General features: G+C 33.0%; 2 protein-coding genes across 2 annotated transcripts; one reads left to right on the top strand and one right to left on the bottom strand.

Moving 5' to 3' along the window:
• The first annotated feature begins 8,402 nt into the window (after positions 1-8,402).
• LOC115974203 (protein VAC14 homolog) lies at positions 8,403-14,051 on the top strand. Its single transcript, XM_031094449.1, has 15 exons — positions 8,403-8,504; positions 9,050-9,181; positions 9,264-9,347; positions 9,643-9,762; positions 9,880-9,908; positions 10,012-10,154; positions 10,247-10,341; positions 11,452-11,538; positions 11,720-11,827; positions 12,223-12,317; positions 12,457-12,535; positions 12,705-12,770; positions 13,241-13,356; positions 13,494-13,651; positions 13,905-14,051. Exons 1-14 carry the CDS (start codon positions 8,427-8,429, stop codon positions 13,642-13,644), a joined length of 1,383 nt encoding a protein of 460 aa, XP_030950309.1. The 5' UTR covers positions 8,403-8,426; the 3' UTR covers positions 13,645-13,651; positions 13,905-14,051.
• Positions 14,052-22,169: 8,118 nt separating this feature from the next.
• Positions 22,170-26,744, bottom strand: LOC115975984 (glutamine synthetase cytosolic isozyme 2). The gene is made up of 12 exons (XM_031097038.1): positions 26,502-26,744; positions 25,189-25,228; positions 24,983-25,086; positions 24,782-24,830; positions 24,561-24,667; positions 24,378-24,465; positions 23,624-23,752; positions 23,459-23,533; positions 23,304-23,357; positions 23,137-23,174; positions 22,865-23,024; positions 22,170-22,596 (listed from the first exon to the last, which is right to left on the bottom strand). The coding sequence occupies exons 1-12, from the start codon at positions 26,573-26,575 to the stop codon at positions 22,444-22,446; spliced, it is 1,071 nt and encodes a 356-aa protein (XP_030952898.1). The 5' UTR covers positions 26,576-26,744; the 3' UTR covers positions 22,170-22,443.
• Positions 26,745-27,617: the final 873 nt, after the last annotated feature.

Raw genomic sequence — 27,617 nt, 5'->3', positions numbered from 1 at the left:
GAACCTAAGGACCGGTACCTAAACTTTACCCTATATATATATATATATATATAATTACAACATGAAGTTATTTATCAAAAAAAAAAAAAAAACATGAAGTCATGAGCGTCTCTTTTAAAAACACCAAGACGTGTTAATTGAACTACTAAACTCTTGATAATTAGAACTTAGTACATCATCATCAATTTCCACAGGAGATTTTGTCTATTTGATAAAGTTTTTGTCTCTCTCTAATGTGAGGATTAAAATGATGAGTTCTATTGGTTGAACAAGACAATGTCTTTTTCGTGTGTACCATTGTTATATTTCTCGTGCAAAACTCAGTGGATCCATGATGGGAGGTTTTAATTGTTATGGTAATTAAAATGTAATGTTTAAATTGACACAATCAAATTAATATATAGAGTCCCTAAATTTAGCCCATGGCCAGTTTTAATTAGTTCATAAAGTTTAAAGTGACCGTTTTGGCGATCTCCTGGTCCCTTACAAGTCTAAAGAAATCATGATGTGCCAATTTTTCAAAAATGTCTCATGCTAGAATATATAGATACATAGGCTAATACTAGTTGCACACATTGTTCACACTACCCATTATAACTTAAAAGGTGACTTTCAAGTCACTGTTTCAATCTTAAAAACGGTCATTTTTCAATTTAATGGGTAGTGTGTTTGCACACAAAATGTGTGAAACAAATGTTTCTGTACGTTTTTAGACCCCTTAAATACAAACAGATTAACCTAGTTATTTAGTCAAGTGATTAACTTAGATAAATTATGCAAATCTAGGTTAATACAGATAAATCATATCATTGAAACAGTGTGGAAAATAAAGAACACAACAATATGATAACCCAGGAAAACCTAACCGGTAAAAAACCTGGGGAGAATTTAACCTAGTTATTCTCAAGGTAAAACAGATCCACTATAAAAGAATTGAAGTTTACACAATAGCGACTTAGACCACTAACATCCTACAGCTACCTCAAGTAGGAAACTTATATCCATGACCATGTGATAGTTCCAAGTCCACGGACTACTTCTTTCTTGGATTCACAGCAACCACAAGTACTCTCACTTGTGTTTCTCTTTAAGCTCTTTGTGCAGCAACTGAAACGATCATCAAGCTCTTGACATGAATCTTGATTCTTGATAACCTTATGTATGAAGGCAAACACCTCTAAATCTCACAAGAGATTCATACACAACTTAAACAGCAACCGTAAAACGTGGCAAAGGTTTTTCTTTTTATACTTAATGCAAAACATAAAACCCTATACGTCATATGGGCTTGGGCTGAGTTGGAAAATTCTGCAAAAAAACAATTTGCACGAGTTTCAATTGATCGAGTCTAATTTTCGATCGATTGAACTTTGCAGATTTACATAATAAATCCTGCAGTACACTCAATTCCAACTTTACACAAAAGCACACTTTAAGCAGCTTAAATCTAGACCAAATGTTTTGATCATGGTTTGCCAACATTATACATTGAAGTTATAATACATTAGTTCCTAATTCCTTAGAACCTAACAAACTCCCCCTTTGGCAATCCGTGACAAAACACATAATAAAACAAAATGCTCAAAGTTACAAAAACAGCCCAACCAAAGACAATTCAACCTAACTACTATCTATCAGTTGCAAGTGTAGACAGCAGCACGACTGAACCCACCTGTATATTCATGTAACATTTAACAAGCACATAAATGCATGTGTGGAAAATACAAGTAAAACAAAATAAATTCTTGATTTCACATAACATAAAATAATATATATATATATATATATATCATGAATAACCTTATAAATATAAATCAATAATCAATGTAGCACAATGTGAAACAAGAAACAAAAACAATAACATAATGTCTCCCCCCATCATATACAACTCATAAAATATAAAGACATCAAAATAAATACATCATGAGCCAAAAAGTAAGTACAATGTGAAGCACCTAGATATAATCTAAAGCTCCAAAACAAAAAAAACAAAAAAACAAAAAAATCTCCCCTTATCTCCATCCATATGTACTCCCCCATTTTGTGACGAATTGCCAAAGGGCAATCAAGACTCATCATCAATAGGAGGTGGTGGAGAAGACCGTCTAATGCTCGCCAACTTCGCATGCAAAGCCTGAAGCTCCGTGAGCACGTCCACCAAAAGCTGACCACGAGCCGCCTGAACGGTCATGACAATGTCCAACATACAACAAATGCTAGAATCATCCGAAGTAGATGGCGGAGGAACAGCAGCAACAGTCGGATCAACATACACATCAGCAGTCGAATCACCTGAAAAAGAAGGAGGAGGAAGTGCAACACTCGAAGACGACTCAACTCTAGGACATTTAGAGCTAGCTCTCATCTGAGCAGCTCTCTGCCTAAGAAAGGTGGCACCTATAGGAGTTATAATTTGAACAAGCTCAGACACAGGAAACTCCTATAAACCTAAATGCAATAAAATCAGATGAATAAAAACCAAGAAGAAAAAATCATGAGCAAAAGAACTACTTCTATGAACCTCAACCAAGGAACGAATGAAAAGACGAGGAAAACTCATAGGAGCATCCGTGACAAGGGCATACAAAAAATGCACATCTCTTGATCGGAATAGTGTGCAAGTGAGAGATGGGCCAGATAGAATGGCAAGAAATCCAGAAAAACAAATAATGAATCTCGTTCAACTCATGAGAAGTAATCTGAGGATTAGTACCCCATTGAATGGAAGTACTAGTCAGATATGACATAATGTCATCGAGTGGAGGAGACTCATCATACGAATAGATAGGATGCTGTACCTTAGGCACCCTAAGAGCAGAGGCCACTATCGTATGAGTAATGGTATACTCTTCATCCCATATCCAACTCTTCATAAACTAAGTGTTGGAATCATTGGAGTGGACAGAGAGGTTCGAGTAGAACTCTTTGATCAAGGTAGCCGGAGGAGGATGGTCAATATCCATCAAAGGCAACTAGCCCCTATGCTCAAAATTTCTCCTAATCTCCGGGTCAAACTCATCTAAAACAACTTTCCTCTCAGCCTACACAGATCTAAGAATGTTCAACTTTTCATAAGTCTCCTGGTTTTTCTCATTGAGAAACCTCTCACCATCAAAAGATGGAGTAGAAGAGGAGGTTGATGTCCTATGGGCTCTAGTCTTCCTAACCATGATGTTAAGGTTGAAATAGGACAGACAGAAAAGAACCAAAGAAAAAAAAACAAGAAAACCCAAGGGCAGACTGCATCAGACATAGTTAGAGCAAAAACAATATAGAAAATAACAATCTATATGATGCATGAACAATATTAACACATGATGCATGCTCTAATGCAATGAGAATAGTTCAATTACACTTTAAAAATCACAGAATTGGCTTGAACATAAAGTTTATATCAAAAACCCCAAATTTTGAAAACCCACTTTCAAAAATCCAAACAAATTGACCAAATTATCATTACACAAGTTAGATAACAGTATATAGTGATAAAAATTAATCAATAACACAAGCCAATTTCATCAATTTTTGCTTAATTGAACAAAATCCCTGAATCGGGTAGTTTCAACCTCTAGAAATTCCATTTATTCCCAATTCAATAAATTTAACAAATTAAACCACGAAGATCATGTTAATATCATCCAACAATAAAAACCCATTGATCAATTTTGAAAGAAATCATTGAAAACACCAAAAACCCCAAAATCCCATAGGTTCGAAATTTTCCCTTTAAGTGCATGAAAAATGAGATTAAACCAAAAAAGAAAGGGTAGAATGGTCTTACCGGTGCTAGAAGACAAAAACCTTGAAGAAAATTTGAGGGAAAACGACAAAAAAATTGGCTTTGAATCTGGATCGGTCAAAGAGAGAGAGAAAGAGCTTTTTGAAAAGTTTTGAATAGTGAAGAACACGTGAAAATCTCATGCTTTAAAAAACTCTTTGAACAATTTTCAATTGATTGAAAAACAGATTTGATCGATCGAAAATTACATTCGATCGATCTAGCATCAATCGAGAATCGATTAAGCCAGGTCGATTCAAAACAAAATTTTAATCGCAATTTCAATCGGTCAAGTAATAGGTTCGATCGATTGAAAATATGGAAAAATCAAATTTTTGAAAAACAGAGCAAACTTATGCATAAACTCCTCAAAGCATGGTATTTCATGAATAAAATGCATGAGTATGAGATTAAAGGTTTTTCAAAAAACACTTGAACGTAACCCAAATCTTTTAAAAACAAGATTTTCAATCATATTGTCCTTAAATCTCAAATATTAAACACATTTTGCATTAAAATCAATGAATTTTTAATCTTGGATGGCCACAACAAGATCACACACAATAACATGTACAAAGTTTAGCAAAGAGTAACTTGTGTAATGTGTGCAACTATCAAAAACTTGAGATACATGTGAGGTTATATGTGAATAGTAATCAATCAAAATTTCTACAAAATTCATCACATAAATTTGAAAGAGACTATTACCTAAAAAGTTACATCATATAACTCTCACATCTCCTAAAAAACAAGCTTGCAATCATGTAAGTTTCTTGATTTGCCTCATAATGTACACACCAATTTTATTTGATTAGAAACTTATTAAAATAGCCAAGATAATGTATACACCAATTTTATTTTATTGAATTAATTATAGCCCAATAATGTACACATTAATTTTAGCATTAAATCGAGGCTACACCTTATGTTCTTTTTGTGCATGTGCTATACTTTTTCAAGTACAAAATCTTATGATATGCACTAAGGTGTTCATGATTGGCTAGTAAATAGTGGTGATATGGTTATTTATGTCTTTCTCAATAAGTTCAAGTCCAACAATCAAAGGCATATGACTTCAAGATCAAGAACAAGCGATTAAAAACTATAAACATCTCCCACACAACATGCACTACAAAGCTCAAACTAGTAAAGTGCAATAAAATAAACTCATCCATGCTAAACAAAACAAAGTACATAAACATGTTATGTAAAGATAATATGGTCAACCTTGATTTCAAATTCAAGAACAATAATGCAAAACACATTTTTCTTCCCTTTTCCTCATTTTTTTCTTTTTTTCTTTTTTTATTTAATTTTTTAATTTTTGAAAAGAATAACAAAAACAACCTAGAATGAAATGCATAAATGTTATGCAATACAAATCCTAGAAAAACAAAGAAAACAAAACAACAAAGAAGGATGGTCACAAAGAGTAGAGCGATGAAACACAAGGACCATGTCAGAAAGACTTAATTAGATCGAACTTTTTGCATCCAAAACTTTTTAGATGCAACTCTTGCATTGGAGTTATGATTCATATTAGAATGCTGAGCAACTCCAGGATTGGAATAAAGGTTTAAAGCCTTTACCAATTCACCAATAAGTACCATGGGATCTTGTGCTTAAGGCATAGGTACTTTTGGCTTATTTGCTCGCTTAGCAGCTTGCAATTTGAAACAGTTTAGATGAATGTGCCCAGAATTTCTACAAAAAAGACAAACTCATGCAGGTCTATCATGCACCTTGTCCTTAGGAGGGTTAGGAGTCTTAGGTTTAGACTCTTTAAGATCAACCCTAATCTTCCTAGGAGATATAACTTCTTCTAGTTTGACAATCTCACTCACAGGAGGCTCTGATGAAGAAACAAAGTTTGTAGAATGATTCTTAGAAATAGTGATGCTATTTTCAAAATCTAGACCAGTTTTGTCTAAGGGAGACTTCTGAATACTCAGCATGTGTTCAAGTTTGGAACTAGTAGTCCTATTTGTATGTTCTCTAGCAACAGATAATTCAAGTTCCAAATTTTTTACTTTATCAAGCAATAACATGTTCTCAGTCTTCACCTTATCAAGCAATTCATTTGCATCAAACAATTTCAAGAGCAAATTTTTCTTATCAAGTTTAAGAGAAGCAATTTTTTGTAAGCCTAAATCAACATTCATGGCATCCTTTACAACAATCTTGCAAAATTTATTATAAGCTTCTTGCAAATCAGCACTCTCAGAGAGTTTCCATCAAAAGAGTTCTCATCAGCCACAACACTTTCATCAACTACAGAAGTAGCTGTGAAAGCAATGAAATTTCCATTTTTATCGCTACCAGACTCATAATCAGAAACTTCATCATCACTAAGGGTTACAGCCATAGCCTTACCCTTTGATCTTAAGAATGTAGGACATTCTGATTTCACATGACCATACCCTTGACAACTAAAACATTGTTGACCTATAGAATTATTAGAAGTTTGACCTACTTTCTCTTTAGGTTTTCAGTATTATTCACCTTAGTGGGATCATTCCGCCTAAAATTTCTATATTCAGCATTGTTTTTACCTCTTGTCCTTCTGTTATTGTTCCTAAGAAAATTTCTAAAGTTTTGGTAAGGTAAGCAATCTCTGTAGCAAAGAGTTCATCATCAAATCCATTCCCATCAACATCATCAACTGACTTAAGAGCCATTGATTTGGGTTTGCTTGTCTTAGGTAGGTCCAACTCATAGGACTGAAGAGATCCTACAAGTTCATTAACAGGGATGGAGTCCACTTCCTTGCTTTCAATGATGGCAGTCACTTTGGGTCTAAAGTCCTCCGTCAAGGATTTAAGAATCTTTCTAACAATCTTAGGTTAATCATAGATTTCACTCAAATTATAAGCAAAGTTAACAATATCATTCAGTTTAGCATAGAATTCATCAAAACATTCATCATCAGACATTCTAATACTTTCAAATCTAGTAGTTAACTGCTGTAGTTTGTTAATATTAATTGCCTTTGTGCCTTCATGCACAGTTTAGAGAATATTCCATGTAGTATGAGCAACCTCAACATTAGAGATTCTCTTGAATTTCTCTATAGAAACAGTATTAAAAATAGCATTCATGGCTTTGCTATTAAAAGAGGCTACTTCTTTCTGAGAGGTTTGCCACTCACTAACTAGAGTAGTGGGCTTCTCCCGTCCGTATTCAACGGAATTCCAAACTCTCTTATCAATAGATTTCAGGAATGCTTTCATCCTTACTTTCCAATACGCATAATTGTTAGCATCAAAGTGAGGTAGGATCACAAGAGAGTGACCGTGTTCCATGACAACAAGGGTCAAGGATCAACTCTTAGATCAAATAATCTAAACACTAGAGCTAACTTGCTCTGATATCACTTGTACGTTTTTAGACCCCTTAAACGCAAACAGATTAACCTAGTTATTTAGCCAAGTGATTAACTTAGGTAAATTATACAGATCTAAGTTAACACAGATAAATCATATAATTGAAATAGTGCGGAAAATAAAGAATACAACGATATGATAACCTAGGAAAACCAAACCGATAAAAAAACTGAGAGGATTTAATCTAGCTATCCTCAAGGTAAAACAAATCCACTATGAAAGAATTGAAGTTTACACAATAGCGACTTAAACCACTAATATCCTATTGCTATCTCAAGTAGGAAACTTACTACCACGACCACGTGATAGCTCCGAGTCCACGAATTACTTCTTTCTTGGATTCACAGCAACCACAAGTACTCCTACTTGTGTTTCTCTTTAAGCTCTTTGTGCAGCAACTGAAACGATCATCAAGCTCTTGACATGAATCTTGATTCTTAATAACCCTAAGTGTGTATGAAGGCAAACACCTCTAGATCTCACAAGAGATTCATACACACAGCATAAACAACAACCGTAAAACGTGGCTAGGGTTTTTCCTTCTATACTTAAGGCAAAACATAAAACCCTACACGTCATATAAGCTTGGGCTGAGTTGGAAAATTTTACAGAAAAAAAAATTTGTACGAGCTTCGATCGATCGAGTCTAATTTTTGATCGATCAAGCTTTGTAGATCTACATAATAAATCCTACAGTACACTCGATTCCAACTTTATACAAAAACACACTTTGAGCAGCCTAAATCTAGACTAAATATTTTGATCATGATTTGCCAACATTACACATTGAAAATCTAATACATTATTTCCTAATTCCTTAGAACCTAACAATTTCCTTTATAAATAACTAATATAATTAATTATGATCTATTAATGTTTTGCAATAGATCAATGACCATGGGGGCCATGACAAAATCATGGGAAAGACTTTATTAATTTCGAGAAAAAATATTCCACGTGTTAAAATATATATATATATATATATATTTTATGAATTAATTAAGTTAGTAATTTACTACTTAAGCTTAACTATGACCAAAACGGAAAGAAAGCCAAATTTCTGTTGTGATCTTAACTAACTAACTATCGGTGGCAAATCTGTAAATAACACGATTAAACTATAGTACAGAATCGTATAAATAGGAGTCATCGCCTTGTGGAATGGAAGCGCAGAGAAAGAGAAAGAGAAAGACAGAGAGAAAAAAAAAAAAAAAAAGCAAACTTTTCAAAGAGAAAGAAAAGGTTTTTACTTTATACAATTCATAATGGCGCTGATTCCACGACATATACGTCGAAATCTCTGCAAAAGGAATTCCGAGATCAGAGTGTATGCTGCTAATGAGGTTTTTCCTTCCACAACCTTAAATTCTTCTGTTTTTGATCTTTTTGCCGCCTTTTTCACTATTTCTATCTCTGTTTGGTTACTGAGAAAATAATATACTAAAAGAATAGAAAAGAAAAACATATATAACAATTAAGAAAGAAAAAGAAAGGAATATGTATATATGTGTGTGTCAGTGTGCATGCGTGGGTATTATTAATGTGACTCACTCAACTCAAGCAGTAGTCAATTAGTTTTATATATAGTATCTTTTTTCTCGTTTCGTTTGTGTAATACTATTTTCTCAGACACCAAACGCAAACAGAGCATGCATGTTCTTTTTCGCTTCTTTTCTTGCTAGCTATTATTTCTCAGTATCCCTCTGTTTCTGAGCGGCATTTCTGTCTGGATGTGGTGTTTTATGCCCTTCAAGAAAAAGGAAACTTTCTTTTTTCTTGATTTTCTTTTTTCTTTTTTCTTTTTCCCAATCTGGGTATAAAATATATGCACACACGTTCTTGTGTTGGGGGCATTGGTTGATTTTATATGCATGAAATATTTCTGCAGATAAAAAAAATCGTGGAAAAGGTACAGAAGAAGATTTTTGACAGTCCTCATGAGAAAGAGAAAGTTATTAAAGATATAATCAACTTGTTGGTGACAAAATTCGTAGCCTCGACAGTGGAAAACCATATAAAGGTGATGATGAATTCATCATTTATCTTTGTATCTATCTATGTTGTTTAATTGTTTATTTATTAAAGTTAGTTTCTTGTATCAGGGAGGACTAATGGGACTTGCTGCTGTTGTGGGCGGGCTGGCTACAGATACAAATGTGTTGGACCCTGCTGTACCTCATCTTGAGGTACACAATTTATGTCACTCAAAACTATCTTGTTCTTGGTGTACCCTGCTACCATGATTCATCCTGTTAAGAACTAAACTTGTCATATTGATAGCTTAAATGTTTAATTATTTGCTATAAACTAGGGTTTTTTTTTTTTTTTTTTTTCATTATTATGGATTATATTGAATTATTTGGGAATTTATATCGTAATGTTCAATTATTAATTTATCTTCGTAATCGTTAATTTTTTATTTCGGAAGTATTTCCATTTTTATACTTAACATAATCGATTCTTCTACTTTTTGATGATTAGGTAGCAAAACAAAGTATCTTTAAGTTCCTCAATAAGATTTTTGGAGCAATCTGCAAGCTTTTTGCTTACTCAGATCTGGCTGTACAAAATGCCACTCGTACACTCAATGACAGTCTTCTGGTATATTCTGATTTGATTTTTCCTTTTTATGTTATGCTTGGAAAAAAAAAAGGGGTAACAGTTGAATTCGCACTACTCTTGTCTTACAAAAAGAATTTTCTGCCAATTGATAAACAGGATATTGTGAGAAATCATAGTGAGCCCCGGTAAGCCTCCTTTTATTTTACATGTTAGTTTCATATTGCAAAATATTTCTGCCATATTTTGTTGCTGAATTTTGTCTAACTTTATTATTTATGTGATTTACAGCACTGAAGAATTCATGAATTTGTTGGTTGAGCGTATAAATACACCGAATCCTTTTGGACGAAAAATTTTGTTATCCTGGATTAAAGTAATGCACAACGATCCAGAAGTTGATATGCTTGGTTATCTTCTGAATATTATTGATGGTAACTATTGATTGTGGTTGAGGTTTTGAATAAAAGCCTTTTTTTAGTTGGATTATTAAGATGACATAGGAAATAATGAACTGAAACTTCAGGTATGTTCAACATGTTGAGTGATCCGGATCGTGAAGTGAAAAACGAAGCTGCTACAATGTTATCCAATTTTCTCCGAGAAACTAAGATCTCACAAGTATGTCTTTTGTTCTGCCATATCCACTTTTGAATTATATATTCTATTATTTATTCTTGCCTTGCAAGCCTGATTAGTTTAAGTTAATCTCGTTTACTATTTGATTCATGAGTCATGCCACTTAGTTTGTTTCAGAAAAACTAATGCAATAATTTTACACACTTATGGATTAGACATCCTTTATTATCCAATCATTTTCTCATATGACAATAAGCATGAAAAGCTTAGATAAGATGTGCAATTTAGCATTGCATTCCGCAAAATTATCTCTAAACGTGAAAAGATACTAGATTAGTGTAAGATCTCTAAACGTGATGCCATTCAACATAACACTTTATTTGAATCAATATATTACCAAATTTCACAATTGTATTATATGCTATCCTTGTTGATAATTGACCACTCGTTCCAAAAGTTTAAACTATCAAAAAATTATGAATATAATTATTTGACTATTATTCTAACACTCTCTCACACATGTGGTCCAAACTCCATCTTAATTAGTGAGTCTGAATACCATGATAAATTACCATTTCTCCAAAATGTTTAAGTTGTTAAGAAATAATGAACTTAATCATTTAACTGTTATTCTAATACTAATGTTTGTCTTGCATGCCAAATTAATGATTCTTAGCACCTCCCAGAAAATTCTAGACTAGACTTAACAACTAATATATCTTTAATTCATTAGGATTGCAAAAATTGCAAGTTACCTTTGAATACAAAAAATTGATTATAACTTGTTAACCTAGCAACTAAATTGAAGACTATTTTAATCCTAGGACACATATCATTAGATAATCAAAACCATATGTTTTTTATTTCCATTATTATACTTTACACGTGGGTCCCATAAAATAAGTTTTGAATAGATGAGTTTGCAAAGTAGTAACCAGTGCATCAAAATACCATGTAAATCATAACAGATAGGCCTGATTAGACTGGAAAGGAAGAGGATGGTTTAAGTAACAGTAACAGACATATGTAGCCAAATGGGTTCAGACTATTCTGTGTTTAGCTGAGGATAAATGAAATACTTTTATTCTTCTTTTTAACTTTCTGTTTTCATGATTCATCCATGTCAAGTTTTTGACTTTGCTCCTCTAATAGTCTGTAGACTATGTTGGTGTGAGTCAAGTATTATTATGTAAAGCAGCTCTTCCAGACAAATTGACTCGGTTGACAGCTATCACATGGGTTAGTAGCTAGATATAAATCTATTTATTTCTCACAAAAACCTTATCAGTTTTCATATCACTTTTCTTCTTCTAATAAAGGATTGGCATCCTTCTTGGTTTATTAATACTTGTGATGTGTCACCATCAATTTAGATGTGGAGTTAGATATTTAAATTCAGTCCAATGATATGACTTTACAGATTAGCGAGTTCATACAACTTGGTAAAAAAGAGCTTGTTCCTTATTTTGCTAAAATTGTGGGAGTCATGTTGGATAGCATATCAGATAATGACTACGCGATAAGAAAGGTAAACCTTTATTTGTTTCCTCAATTTTTAGTTTATAAGATCATTTGCTATGTCCACCCTAAACTATAAATTTGCTGCAATAACATATTAATTTCAGACTTTGAGATTAGTCTGCAATGTCCATCCCTTCTCCAAATTAGTGGTTGGTTGGAATGGTATGGTGCACTAACATGTCAAAATTAATAGATTAGTTCCTATAACCTTATAATACCCACCCCCAATCAGTCCACTAATTTGTTAATTTCACAACAAAAATTGTATTTTTGTGGTGAACATGGAATGACTTCATAGTTAGGGTACAATTTACACTTCTAGTTATATGATACACATATTCATAGTTTTCCTAAATTATTTTGCATCATATTTCATGTCTTTTGCTTACACTTATTTGTCAGGTTGCCAATCAGACTAATAAAATGTTTAGAAAAATTGTGAAATCTTCAAATGCAGACTGGGATGTAGTAAGAGCAATTCTCTCTGTTGTTGCTAGGTACTGTTTCATTGCCAAACAAAATCTTTCCTTAAATCATTAGTAGCAACAGGACAATGAAACAATATGTTTGTTCTATATGTTGCAATTGGTTTTATGAATGAAGATGGTTATTAATTGGTTGTGTTTGGCCATTCAGGAATCTATCTAGTGAATGTACCAAAATCAGAATCCAATCATTGAAATGGATAGCAAACTTGTCTCTAAATCCTGCTGAGGTAATTGTTTTATTTTTATTATAAGAACTGTGTGACAAAGTTGGGCATATATATTATTATTTTTCTTGGCACTAGTTTTCTTTTTTCAATGTGTACCATTTGTTGTGATATTTTTGCAAGGACCCCCTTATTCATGTAATGAAATTTTTTTTGCTTAATGTTGAAACAGATTTTATCTTCACAAGATGACTTGTTGGACAAGCTTCTTAAAATGTTATTAGATCCATCAACTGAGGTACTATCATTTTCTTGGTTAACTTTCCTTTTTCCTAATTATATTTTGTAGTTTTAGTGCATTCCCTTTTTAAAATATCAGTAGACTGAATTCATCAGTGTTTCACACCTGTAATTGTGGTTTCAAAACATTTGATTATCCTTTGTCTATAAAATATAAAGGGGCTATCTAAACTATGGAGCCTGCCTTTGGATCAAATGTCATAGTGCTTGTTTATGGAAAAATATTTACTTTTAAAAAGGTTTAAAGCTGTGAAAGATAGTTCTGGCATTTTTTTTGCATGCCTTAGTTGGGCACTAATTACACATCACCTATTTTACATGTTAAATGTAGACATGCTTAAAAAGTGTAGACATCTTGTGTTAAAATATAGACATGGTAGTTTATAAGAATATTTTCCTGAATTGTTTTGGTAGCTTTCTCTTGTACTGGTTAAAAGGTTACAATCATTTGTATTTGATTATACACAGGTAGTGCGGCAGGCACTTGAGGTGCATGCAAGAATGGCCAAGGATGTCCAGTACTTCAACCGTCTTATTGCATATTTACTGGATAGTTTTCGGGTTCAAAACTCACTGCTTCAAACGTGAGTTCACCCTGTCCCCTCCCCTCAACATTATCAAATTTTCTTCTAGTCAACATTTTTATTTAGAAACAACATTTTTAGGAACTTGCAGGGCATTTTCTCTCTCTCTCTCACTCTCTTCCTGTGTTTTCTTCTAGCCATGCTTCGTTGATTATTCTTCAAATGTGTGAACATTTGGGTGCTGAACGGGTTTACCAGAAACTTGCCGCTGAACTTAAGGAAGAAAAAGACTTAAATTTTGCCCTTATTATGGAACAAAATCTTGCTTATTTCACTGGAGTTATCTGATCTTAAGGTTCTCTCTCTCTCTATATATATGTGTGTGTGTGTATGTGTAAAGATTACTTTATGACTCATTATGGTCAAAGCATTGGAATCACTACTAGCATATTAGCTGAACTTTGGGAAATAAGAGATGGATTAAGCATGTGTTTGGATCTAAGGATTTATGCACTAATAGTAGAGTCAGATGCTAAAGTTTTTGTTGATTTGATTAACAATGACAGCTTGTCTATTGCGACTAATGCCTCCCTTGTGGCTGATTGCAGGCTCCTTCTCTCCCAAATTCCACAGGTCAAGGTGGTGCACTGTTTTAGGGAAGCAAACTGTTGTGCTGATGCTAATGCTAGAATAGGAACTTTCCAGGACTCGGATATTTTTTATTATAACTCCCCTCCCCCTGTGCTTTTGAACTCTTTTCTATCGACCTCTATGGCCTTGGTCATGCCAGGATATGTCCTGACTTGGATGTAGTTGCTGCTTTTGTTTAGCTGTTGAATGAATTCCCTTTTTACCAAAAAAATAAAAATAAAACCCAATTCTAATGTTCAAAATTTATCTGAATGATAAAAGGAAACTTAGAATAGAAAAATGGATGTCATAGCTTATTGCAATTTGCTGACTGTGTTTTTAGTCCCACCTGTCAATCTATACAACAACAACAAAAAAATTCGATCTCACGTAAAGACTGGAAGATTCAACCATATTCAGACCAATGTCACCCCACTATGCAGATATTAAGGTAACAGATTAATGGACATACCATTTAAGAGAACTGATGACATATCCAAATTGCAAATTGTGAATTCCTCAAATAGTTTAGTGCACATATTTAAAGACATGCACACACTAAATACATGTAGATTTTTACATATGCATACACATGGATAACCCTCACATTGCGATGCCCAGATTTTATGATAAAATGTTTTTAATATAAGTGGAACATCTCCCCTCTACTCATTCTCCAAATTCCTCCAATTGGAAGGGATTATAAAAAGGGATGAACATGCTATAAGCCTATAACACAGCATGGTTTTAGAACTAGAAAGTTTACTTTAAACATGGCACGCTAGATGAATTCCCTTTTAAAAATTTCACCATAGTTTGTATGTGAAATTTCCCAATAAAGCATGGCTTATGTTGATTCAAGGAGATGTAAAAAGCTATGTGGAGGTAAGTATGATATGAAATCCATATCCTAGTTGGTGGTTAAGGCAATTATTGATGGTATTAGGATCACGGTGACCAAGTGCATAGCATCCTCCTTCAATTGGGTTCCTAGAGAGATGAATAGAGCTGCCCATGAACTAACTAGGTGGGCAATATGCTCAAAACTTGAAAAATATATATGCTTTAATTTGAGTTTGTAGGGAATTTTTTTATACTAAAATTATATTACCATTCCAAAAAGAATAGTTTTGATTCGCTCCAGACTATAACAAATTTGCAGTCCCCTATCATGTCTAGAATTCCTCAGCAAGACAAAGAATTTGAGTAATGTTGATAATACCAACCTGTCCTGAATTAGGAACTATAACTGTAAGTAACAAAGGCCATAAAAATAAAAGCTCCATCATGCTAGGAAAACTCTCTGCATATCCTTTTTTTTATGAATTTTTTTTTAATTTTTTATTTTTATGAATATTCTCTGCATATCTTATTAACAAAAAAGTAAAAAAATTTAAATGAACATGTACATCAGTACATGAATAAATATATAGGTACATATTGGTTCTTTTAGTTTTGATTCACTACATTATCAACTTCATTCACTCACTATTTAAATTTTTGACTTTTTGTTACATTACCAAGTTCATGTAATGTCCATGTCCACTGGGGTTTTAGTTTTGATTCTTTTGATGGCAAGAGTCAGCAAGTTTAACCGTGAGTGAATCATTAGTCATAAAAGTGAGTGAATCATTAGTCATAAAGTAGTTGAGAAGCTAGAAAAAACTAAAACAAATGCTTATTACTTGGTAATGAGACATTAATTGAGAAGGCAATTATAATAATTTAAAATTTGAGAACTAAAGGGATTTGTGTACAGTTAGGCAGTCACTCCAAAAATCAGGGAGAGCTTGACATTGCATTATGAATGTTGTCCTAAGGATTGAGGTTACTCAAATACATGTGTCCAGTAAAAACTGACAGTAATTGTCAAAATGTAAGTATAAATGGAGGCTATATGAGCAGAAGGGACAAGATTCATGTTAAGGTATTAGATGGATTGGTTTGATATATGGTGGAAATTGTTGTGGTTGTTTAGAGGGAATCTGATCTCGAGAATTGCTGTTGGGGTAGAGTAAGAGAATTAAGATGTTACAGTAAGAAATTAGAATGTCATGTAGCAGAGAGCGATTTGCAAGATAGGTAGATTATTAACATGAACTTTTGGGCTAAATGGCAGGAAACAAACCTTTATATGACTGGCATTTGTCATGGGAAAATTGTCGATCCCCAAAGGACACGTAAAGGACTACAAAAAAGCACAGAAAACCATATCAGATGAATTCCAATATCATACCTATTAGACAAAAGAAAAGTAGTTTCTTTAGCTGTTGTTTTTAATTCCTGCTCTTTTGTTTGCGTTAAAAGAACTTTCATCAATTTATGATAAAACCAAAAAATTTTGTTCGGTATTGTAGCATGGTCTCTGCCTATAGATGAGTTCTTATCCTATGCTTTTATGCTACAGGAGTTTTTCCCATAAGAGGACTGGATGATGGTGTCTCTACTCTCTAAATTCAGACTAGGAGCTCTTTTAGGACAGGACTGAACAGAGCATTTACAAAGAGGATGCTGAAATTGAAGGAAAAATCTTGAACCTTAGCCATAAAGACCATAATTTATCTTTAGATTAAACCTCTGCCAAGGCTGATGTTGCTCAATTATTCTTGATACTATTGTATTATCTTCCAACAGTAGTACTTTTATTTAGATTTGCAGATGCTCTTTAAAATTATCTAATCTCTGCTTTCTTACGAAAACACCAAAAGTTTCAGAATTTCAGTTGGATATTCTAATTAAAGCGGTTGTTTACTTTTCTCCCCTGAACTTGTTTGTTTGGTTTTATAAATATTTATTTATTTATTGGCCCCTCAATTATCAATATAGGATCTTGTTTGATTTTGGCTCAATTCATCACACGTGCTTTGCGTGTGCAATTAGGCTCTTTTTTATTTTTCTTTTATTTTGGATCACATTAGAATTGATAAAAGTTTGAAATCTAAAATTTAGGAACTTTTTTGCCATAGAAATAATGTACAAAACGGAGCACCATTTAAGGAAGAAGACTAGAATGACGATGAAGAAGTTGGCTTCATAGAAGTTGCCTCTTCTGGTTGTCCTACTTCATAATACGGGCACACAAGATACTACATCCTCACTCAGGCATGGCTCTACTCTAGATGTAATGAATGCAATTGCCTAAGGCCCTCAAGTGAAACAAGGCCCCTAAATTTAAACTAATAAAATTATCTCTTTATGTGTAAAAATATTAATTAAGCTTCAAATATTAATTAATGCATATAAATAATTTTTTTATCAAAGAAAAAGCATAAAAAAAAATTGTGAGCTATGCAGGAGAATTGATAATCTCTCATCTATATCAAAGAAAAAAAAATCTCTTCGTGAGCTGTGCTCTTAACGGTTCGATCTCTGTGTGGGAGTTTTGATTTGAGCGTACAACTCAGTCTCCCAAAACAGAAACAGAAAAATCTTTCTCTCTCTCAACAACTCAATAAAGAAAAACTAAAAACAAGACCCAAAAAAATCAATCTCAAACCCTAGATTTTATACTCATTGCTAGAAATTCTGCCATTCTCCCCATTTAAATTTTCTGTAGCAACTTGAAATTTGTTATGGTTCTGATCTTTCTCCCTTCAGGTTTGGCTCTTAAAAACCTTTCAGATTTGTGTCAAGCTCTCACTCCATTTCTTTTTCTTCCTAAAATTTCGTTTTCTTGTGGTAGTGGTAGAAGACAAAATAGAAGCCACATATTGAAAAAGTAGTTTCACTTACTGTCAAGATGTTACCTCCTCACCCTTTTATTTCTAGTCATTATTTAGTCAAGTGTTTAGTATTTTTAATATTTCTCTTTCTAAACTTATCACACAGCCACAGAGTGACCCACGTGATGTACCGAAAAAAAAAAAAAAAAAAAAAAAAAGCTTTATTTTTTTACTTTTCCTCTTTTATTACACATTAGCTTGGTGAATACTGGTACAATTTTAGGATGTTGTGAACAATGGAGACTCGATAGAGCTAAATTTTTTCTTTTCATTTTTATCATTAAATGGTGATTTTGGATGTAAATTTGCTTATTTGTTTAGCTGTTGATAGTGGTTAAAATACAATCATATATACATATATATATATATATATAATATTTTGACACTGATAAATGATTTAGATTTTTTGATAAAACAAGTTTTAAAAATTTTTTTTACCAATAAATGAAAATTACTTCAATTGAATTATTAAATTATATAAAAAGAGGCCCCATTGAACATGGTCGCCTTAGGCCACAAAATATCTCAAGCCGGCCCTGTCCTCACTTTAGGCCCACCACAGCAACATACATATAAGTAATGGAGTGAAAAAGTGGGTCAAGAATTCCTTGCTACCATACATTTCCATTTAGATTTGCATGAACAGAATCAAGAGAAAACAAGATGTGAAGGTAAGAAATGTACAAGACTCAAGTGCCCAAGAAATCTAAAACAAGGCTAGGATGTGATTGCTGATATAACGTGAATGGATGCTAGGTTATATTATTTCCAAAAAACTGTAGTAACTTGAAAAAAGACAATTTTCAATGCCAAGGTTGTGGATTGTTAGGAATTTATACAATTTAAAGTAGAAGAGTATTCAGGTACTCAAGATCTTGGTTGTGGATTGTTAGAATGAAGAATTGTGCTTTTGAAAAGACAATGAGGAAATTAGATTCTTGAAAGAAGACAATCAAAACAATTTTCCTATGATGAATATGCACTTCAGCACACAAATTTCTCTATTCTTCTAATTACATTGTTACTGTAGACTATAGTTAACACTTAACAGATAAGGATTTCATGCGTTGCCTTTGACTCATAAGTCCTTTGAGATTAATTCGTCTCTGTCCTCCATCAAATTTATCAGCACCTGGTATGTCTTATTATATACATACCTTATTCGTGACCCCTTGGTATGCCTTGCAAACATACTAATTATCCTTGATTCAAGCATAATCACTATCCCCTATATAAGTCAACCATTATGTTATATATACCCATAAAAGATGTTGTCTCTAAAAACTTTTTAATGTGGATATAAGCCCTCAATCCAAACCACATTAATTCTCCTTCTTCCACTTTTTTTCTCTCTAAATCTTTTATTTTAATAATACTGTTCAAATAGTAACCAGCCAAGTTATAATATGTTGATAACTAATATGACATTAAATTATTCACAACCGTATCTTGTTTGATTTTTTTTTTTTTTTTTAATTTTAGAACAATTTATTCGATTTAGTGTTAAAACCCAATTCAAATGTTCAAAATTTATCTGAATGATAAAAAGGAAACTTAGAATAGAAAAATGAATGTCATAGCTTATTGCACTTTACGGACTGTGTTTTTAGTCCCACCTGTCAATTTATACAAAAACAACAAAAAGTTCTCTCTTGTAAAGACTAGAAGATATTCAGACCAATGTCACCCCACTATGCAAATATTAAGGTAACAGATAAATGTGCATACCATTTAGGAAAACTGATGACTTATCCAAATTGCAAATGGTGAATTCCTCAAATAGATTAGCGCACACATTCAAAGATAAGCACACAGTAAATACATGTAGATTTTTACACATGCATACGCATGGATAACCCTCACATTGTGATACCCAGATTTTATGATAAAATGTTTTTACTATAAGCGGAACATCTCCCCTCAACTCATTCTCCAAATTCCTCCAATTGGAAGGGATTAGTTTCAAACCTCTCCACCTCCCTTTCCCTTTACTCCCCTTTCCATCCAAACAAGATGTAATAAATGTTGATGCTCCAACCAAGTAGAGGACTTACAAATGGGTGATAAGGTGAAACAATGTCAGAACTAGAAAGTTTACTTTAAACATGGCATGCTAGATAGTTATTTAATGTTCTAAAAAATCAAATTGAATGGTAAATTTTCCGAATGGGATGAATGCATTAAATGCAATCTTCAGAGTTATTAAATTTATGCTTTATACATCTAATCTAATATTGCTACTGTACTTATATTTCAGAAAAGCAACTCTTTAAAAAAAAAAAATTGTGGTGGGGATGTTGAACGCTGGATTTGAGATAGACTAATGACGGTATCTTTTTAGCATTTGTGAAAATTAAAAGAATCTTGCCGATTTGAAAAAAAAAAAATTAGATAATTTTTCTTATCCTGTACATCTTTCAAAATATCTTCTTCTTTTTTTTTTTTATAAATGCAGTCAAATGAGCTTTCGAAATACTTAGTTCTCAATCGAGCATCATATCTTCAATGCTTTTCATTGAAGTATTGGGGGATTAGCAGTTGCAGATTTCTCATCACAAAAGAGAGGGTTCACAAATTGTTGAGGGCAATGAGGAGACCAATTCGTTCGACTTAGTGACATTGCTCTTTGTTGCAGAAGTTTAAGGATGTACAACGCTAACATCAGGAACACGTGAGAACTCAGATGTATCCCCCGTTCCACTGCATCCATCTTGTCCCAGGTTTTCTGAACTCCACAAGGCCATGCTTATTATTATTTATTTTTTTATATGATCCCACTTCTGTTTGAGTTCATTTAAGCAATGTCATGAACTTGAAAGCAAAATATGCAGGATGTACCAGAAATCAGATTACCAATAATGCTTCACCTAGTGCAGGACAAAGCCATCCTCATTCAATATCATAGAGAGAGGCCTAGTGCAACTTAAAGAATAATGTTTCTTCTCCATTGGCATATATAACTCTGATTTTGATTTGCAAATGAATAGGTTGTACGCTGTTTTTTTTTCCATAAAAATACAAAGAATGCCCTTAGCCTAGGTGTGTGATCCAAATTGGAAGAAATGGATGACATGCAATTTCAAACTTCAACTTTTACAATGCTACAGGACTGCTTGTAAAATAATATTGATATGCCATCTGGGCCGGTGCATTTATGTAAACCCATGTTGAATACACTACTTGCTTATTTCTTATTCACTTGGAATCTAAGTTAGCATCTTATTCTTGTTACAAATATGAGTCTAATCAGGCCAAATTATCTGATGTGAGTGTGACCCAAAATAACTCAACGTAATGCTTTTTTCACAACTAATTTCATAATTGTTTGATTGGTTGACTGTGAACAATAAATACAACTATTACTCATGAGTTATGTCCACTTTTTATCTACCATTCACAATCGACCCCTTTAGTAATTGTTAAGTTTGATTTTTAAAAAGTTATGTATTATTGTAAATTGAGCAGTGTTAGTATTACTAAGACCAAAATAAAAATTTTACTTACACTCACATACTCATATTAGAAAATTTATCTATGCGCCTATTTCATGGAGTGTGCATCTCACAAGCATGTGAGCCCCACAATGTGAGAGGTGCACTCCATAAGACGGGCACACCAGATACTACATTCTCACTTTAGGCCCACCACAGCAACATACATAAAAGCAATGGTGTGAAACAGTGGGTCGAGAATTCCTTGCTACCAGACATTTCCATTTAGATTTGCATGAACAGAATCAAGAGAAAACAAGATGTGAAGATAAGAAATGTACAAGACTCCAAGTGCCCAAGAAATCTCAAACAAGGCTAGGATGTGATTGCTGATATAACGTGAATGGATGCTAGGATATACACGACGTTTCCACTTTTTTCACGATTTATATCAAGAAGGAAAAAGCAAAATTAATAAGCTCATTGGCACTGAAATTCCATTTTTTTCTTCTCTTTTGGTGTGTGCTTTGCAGTGCAATGCAGGTGAGTGGCAATTGCACGTGAAAGACTATGCGCGCAAAATTGAAATCATATATGCATTTAAAACTTCTTTATTTTCTTTGTTTTTTTACCGAGGCTCATAGTTCTTTATTGCTACCAAAAACAAAGAATTAAGTTTACTAACACCATATTTTTTCCCAATTTGTAGAGCTGATATACTGTGAAAGATGCAGGATTATTAGTGGCGTTAGTGATAACATATGTGCCAGTCATTATACACATAATTGAAACATAAAATGATTAGGCTTATACTTTTATTTTCTTTAATCTTTTTTTCTCCGCTTATTTATTATTAAATTGTTCTCTTTTGGCTATGTGCCGCATTATTATTAAGTTGTTCTCTTTTTGCTATGCATCGCCTTGAAAGGCAGCGTTTTCAATTGACAGGTCGGGGTTAGCTTTGCTAGTAAAGCTCCAGATCAGAGATCACATATGTATACAATTTTATGTTTCTTGAATAAGAAATAAACTATTATTATCAAATTATCATTGAGTAAACATATAAAACCATGCACAATAAAGAAACCAATTTAACCATTTTCAACGAAGAAAATCAGCACTTTCATATTTTGAGTTCATATAAAAACCCATTATTTAAAATGAGGCAGAATCAAGAAGCAAGGAGGAATTAAATTCACCTGCAAGCTAAATATACAATAGAGCAAATGACACAATACAAAAGGGCAAATCAAATCTTAACGTAAAGCAAATGGAAGGATTATACTGAAACACAATTTCTGTCCTTTCCCAGGGAAAGCCAGTAACAATGTTTTTCCTAAATGCAGGTGGGTGTAGCTGGGAACTCATGGCTTCCACAGAAGGGTGGTTTCTGCAATCATGGAAGTGACCACATATGGATCCATGTTAGAAGCAGGCCTCCTGTCCTCAAAGTAGCCTTTTCCTGCTTTTTCTGTGTCTCGACCAACTCGGATTGATGCTCCACGGTTCGCAACACCCTGTCCAATAGTCAAATGTAAGCAAACTGAACCAGTATCTTTCATATTATGAGAGCAAGTTAAAATATCGTTGACCCGAAAATGCACTCTAATCATATCATCAAACTGAAGCTACTGGGTGCAGGCATGTGCAGCATGGAAGAAACTACTTGTCCTGCTCAATTATCACTCCTAGAACCATTCTAAACAACAGGTAATATTTAACAAATATGCAAACCTATGCAGCAATATGGGAACAATTCATCCTTATCAATTATAATATCCTTACCCATAAGAAAGTGTTAATGTCAGCTGTTTCATGTCGGCCAGTGAGACGGCGCTCGTTGCCTTCACCATATGCAGCAATGTGCTCTTTGTGCCTCAGCCCAAGTTTTTCAATTGCCTTCTTGATGACCTCATAGCCTCCATCATTTCTCATGGACTTGGTACTGGAAAAATACCAAAAATAGACATGAGAGAGAGGGGAAAACATGACAACTTCTAGACCATTAAAAGAGGCAATTCTACCACAATTACAGATGTTGTAAATGAAATATGTACCTGTAATTTGTGTGAGCACCAGCTCCATTCCAATCACCCTGATGGACAAGGGGGATTAAAGTCAGACATTTAAGAAGTCACAAGCTCGAATGATTGAACAGAAAAATAAAGGCCGGGGAATTAGAGGGAAGGAGCTTAGTCAAAAAATGATGGGGAAAAATTCTGACCTGAATTGGCTTGGGATCAAAGGAGACCACAACCCCAGCAATCTCTGTAATCCTCTGTTAATACAAAAGAAAAATTGAATATTAGGGAAACACATACTATTTAGTAATAGTGGTAGTTGAACTAATATTGTGTTAATTTGAGTACATAAAATTACCTCCAGAATATAGCGAGCAGCCCACAACTCATCTCCAGCAGATATACCAACAGAAGGGCCAACTTGGAACTCCCACTATATAATATTAACAGTTCAGAGATTGAAATATGAAGTAAGGTATATAAAATAAATTAAAAGAAGATAATGGGGAAATTGTTATTGTACCTGGCCAGGCATCACTTCTCCATTGATGCCACTGATGTTAATGCCTGCATATAAACAAGCCTTGTAATGGGCATCGACTATATCACGGCCCCAGGCTTTGTCAGCACCAATACCACAATAGTATGGTCCCTGTTCAGCAACAAAAAAACCTTCAAATCACACAGCTGCTACAGGTTAAAATATTGGCAACCTAATTATTAATGAAGAGGAAAAAAGGACCAAATCTTTTTGCAATGAAAGCCACAAAATCATATTTAAAACTTCAGTTATTAAGCATCAAAATAATAGTAGGACTATACCACCAGGGACACCATGTAAAATATCTTTTTTTTATAAAAATGAAATTTTATTTATAAAGTGATAAAAACCAAGACAACCTAAGTTCACAGGAAGAGCACTTGAGTTGCAACAATAAATTATCAAAAGTTAGTCCAGAAAATAGGAGGAAGCCAAGAGCTGAGTTACAAGACGCAAGCAATGCATATGGATATAGAAGTAATAGGAAGAAAAATAGACGCTAAAGGAATGTAGAGCTCAATGAAAAATGTGTGTTTGTGAGAGAGAGAGAGAGAGAGCGAGAGAGTGGGAAACTAAGGAAAGGGGTATTTCTATAAGGATACTTGTTGCACATAGTGTGTACACAATGCCTGAAATAAAGTCACTCAAACTTGAAAACTTGACTTAAAAATCACAATTTCAGTTATTTCAGGCATTGTGTGCAATAAACACTGCCCTTTTTATAAAATTTCAATACCTGAGGGCCTGGATAACCACCAGTAGGCCACCCAAGAGGCCATTTGACATCTTTCTGCAACAAGGTGTACTCTTGCTCGATACCGTACCTGTTCATCATTGCAAGTAAACCCACATGGTCCAAAAAACATTAAACATGGTACTCAAAAATAATATATTAAGTGTGAGATGAAATGGAAGTTACCAGGTTTCTTCAGCAACAACAGCAGGATTGCTGAATATCTTTTCAGCATTATATCTTTTGTTTGTTGGAATTGGCTCTCCCGCAGGAGTGTAAGTATCACAGATAACCTAAGTCAATTAGCATTGACAATACAAGTAAATTAGTAAAACACTTTACCATAAGCCAAATTAAATAAATAAATATATGTATGTGTAAGTGTATGGTAGATAAAAAGAACTCACTAGGATATTGTCGCCTCTCCTAAATGGATCCTTGAAAATTGCCTGGGGACTGTTTCAATAAATCAACAATACACAAAATATGAGGATGTCCAAACATATATAAAAATTACTATCACCGACATAAAACTTACAAGTAGCAAAAAGAAAAAACTTACAAGTGGCAAAAAGAAAAGGAAATGTAGAATAAAATAGTAAGCTTACTATAAGATCACTTCGCTATCTTGACCAGGAGCTTGACCTGTACTGGAACCATCATAATTCCACTTTGGGAGCTTTGAAGGATCACTTACGGGTCCTGGAAGGGTCTTTGTTTACCCAAAAGTACAGTTGGAAAAATTAATAATCCAAATAATAACAAAAACAACAATGGTTTTCTATTCTTTATTCAAAAGGAGAAGGATTATTACCCTTGCTTTGCTTCTGAGGTCCATTCCAGATCCACCAATCCTGTACAAAAAATTATAGACAATAAAATAAAATTATTCAAAAGCACTGTTCAATCAGGAATAAACAGAAAGGCAGAGAATGACAAAATTAAGTGTACGGAAATTAACCATCAAAGTTCAATAAAATATAAAACTCCCCCCACCCCCATAATGGTACAACACAACAAATTTTAACTGCTTTATTCAATACTTGTTGAAGTGGTAAATTGTGAACAGTACAATATCACTTTCACATTGGACCACCATTGCATCACTTTTATCGTATATCAATCTCAACCTGCCCTCAGTAGTTGTGAAATTTGTTGTAACCTTAAAACTTACTGGAACTCATAAGCCCATATGCGGTAAAATCCTAGATTGAGTAAAATCCTAGATTGATAACAAAGAGGGAAAACTAACAGGGCATAGCCATCAAAGTCAACCCTTGATAATTCCATTAAAATAAAATACAAGCTCCATACAAACAACAAAGAGGACGAAATATATAATTGAACTTCACAAAATGAGAATAAGATATTAATAATCTACTTCGACTCTTATAAGGTTAAGAGGACATCAAAAATACAACAATAATTGGTTATCAAAAAGAAAACAAAAACAACAATAATTGGCCTCATACAAAAATATGGCCATCTTCACTTTCCCCTTTCAACTATATGGCTTAATTAAAGTCAGCTTTCTATTATCCTGCAACTCATAAACAACATATAACATGTGAACACTCCAACATATTATTTTCTACTGCTTCCCTCATATGGTCTTACAAAAGAAAAGCAGAGAAAACCAAAACAAAAAGAAAAAGAAAAATTAAATCTTTTTCATAAATACAAAAGCAAAATTAAATCTTACATACTAGTAGTTGATACGAAAACTAAAAGCAAAAACATAAAATAAAGAACTTTAAGAGAGCCTTAAATTTAAAGCACAGGGATCTAACAGAAACTGATCAAAAGAAGAATCAAGAAATCACGATCCACCTGTGAGAAGCAGAAATAACCAAAGATCATATCCTTTTTCCTTTTCCACTGTTTCCTCAGTAACCATACAGACCAAAACAGAGAGAGAAAAAACCAACCAAAAAAGCACAAAACAGAGATCTCAAAGCTACAAGTATTATATCACAAAAACAAAGAAAACCCACTACCAAGCTCACCAAAATAAACAAACCCATTAACACAAACATATAAACAAGTACAAATAATTGTAGAGAAGCAGAGGAGGAGGAGTACGAACAGAGTAAAGGAAGAAAAAAAAAAGTCAAAAGAGGGTCTCACCATATGTACTCAGCGATGATTTTCTTAGTGGAGTCTGAGAGGTTAAGGTTGATGAGATCTGAGAGCAAAGCCATTGCAAAAAGAAAACACGAACAGAGAAGAGAGTGTTTTGGTTTGGTTTCTTCCCTGAAGATTAAATCAAAACAGAGTCGTGAAGAGAGAAGATGGGGTTGGTGACCTTTTATAGTGGTGTGTATTCAGAGTTGGAAATATAAACGACTTTTTTTGATAATAATATATTTGCCTTACCTCAAAAAAATATAAAATAAAATGAAATAATAATAATAATAATATTGACTTTGAAAAATTTTACTAGTAAAAAAGTTTTTTTTTTTTTTTTTTGAGAAGATAGTAAAAAAAAATTATCCTTTTCTTATTTTTAAAAAAATATTAATTAAATTATTTTATAATACTAAGATATTCATATTACTGTGGATAATAATTTAAAATTTTTAATTTTAATTTTTACAAAATTTTCGTAACTTGTTGATGTGGTTTTATGTTTCATATTGATTGATATATACATCATTAAAATTGTATCTATTTTTTATATTAAAAAAATAACAAATTAAAAATATTATGCACTACATTTGGGAGATATAGAACAATTTTCTATAATATGAAGTCCTTTTTATTTTTTCAATATAAAATAAAGATATTACTTTGACTGGGATTGATAATTTGTAAAATACTAGTTGTAATTTGTAATCTACTGGAATCTAGAAAGTTAACAAAGTTTTTTTCAAAACTTCTCATATATTTCTTTTTTTTGTAAATTTTGAAAATCTAACCGTTAAATTTTATGTTACTTATGTTCTTAATATGCATATCAAATTTCGTTCAAATCGAATATTATTTACTATTTGATCAATTAAATTATTTTTATATACAACTTTAGATTACAAAAACTTGAAATTATAACATTTATTTGATTACATAACAATTAATCTTTGATTATCTTGAAATTTTATAAGCATTAAGGATGTTATAAGAACATGTAATCTAATGGTTAGATTTTCAAAATTCAACTCAATATAAATATATATAATGAGTTTGTAGGATTTCTCTCCAAACTAATTTGGAGAAAAACTTTCTTCCTGGCAAGTCTTTTTTTTT

Source organism: Quercus lobata, chromosome 2 (assembly GCF_001633185.2).
Source record: "Quercus lobata isolate SW786 chromosome 2, ValleyOak3.0 Primary Assembly, whole genome shotgun sequence".
Classification (NCBI taxonomy): Eukaryota; Viridiplantae; Streptophyta; class Magnoliopsida; order Fagales; family Fagaceae; genus Quercus; species Quercus lobata.
Note: the sequence above shows the minus strand (reverse complement) of the source record. Positions and strands in the feature narration are given on the sequence as shown.

Bases quoted from the DNA above. Each gene is read 5' to 3' on its own strand.
- LOC115974203 (XM_031094449.1), top strand. From the start codon at position 8,427: ATGGCGCTGATTCCACGACATATACGTCGAAATCTCTGCAAAAGGAAT. The intron at 10,342-11,451 runs GTATGTCTTTTG...CTCCTCTAATAG, and splicing joins GAGAAACTAAGATCTCACAA to TCTGTAGACTATGTTGGTGT. The intron at 13,357-13,493 runs GTGAGTTCACCC...GTTTTCTTCTAG, and splicing joins CAAAACTCACTGCTTCAAAC to CCATGCTTCGTTGATTATTC.
- LOC115975984 (XM_031097038.1), bottom strand. From the start codon at position 26,575: ATGGCTTTGCTCTCAGATCTCATCAACCTTAACCTCTCAGACTCCACT. The intron at 25,229-26,501 runs GTGAGACCCTCT...TTTTTTGTACAG, and splicing joins ATCATCGCTGAGTACATATG to GATTGGTGGATCTGGAATGG. The intron at 23,753-24,377 runs GTATTGAAATTT...GTTGCTGAACAG, and splicing joins GTGGTTATCCAGGCCCTCAG to GGACCATACTATTGTGGTAT.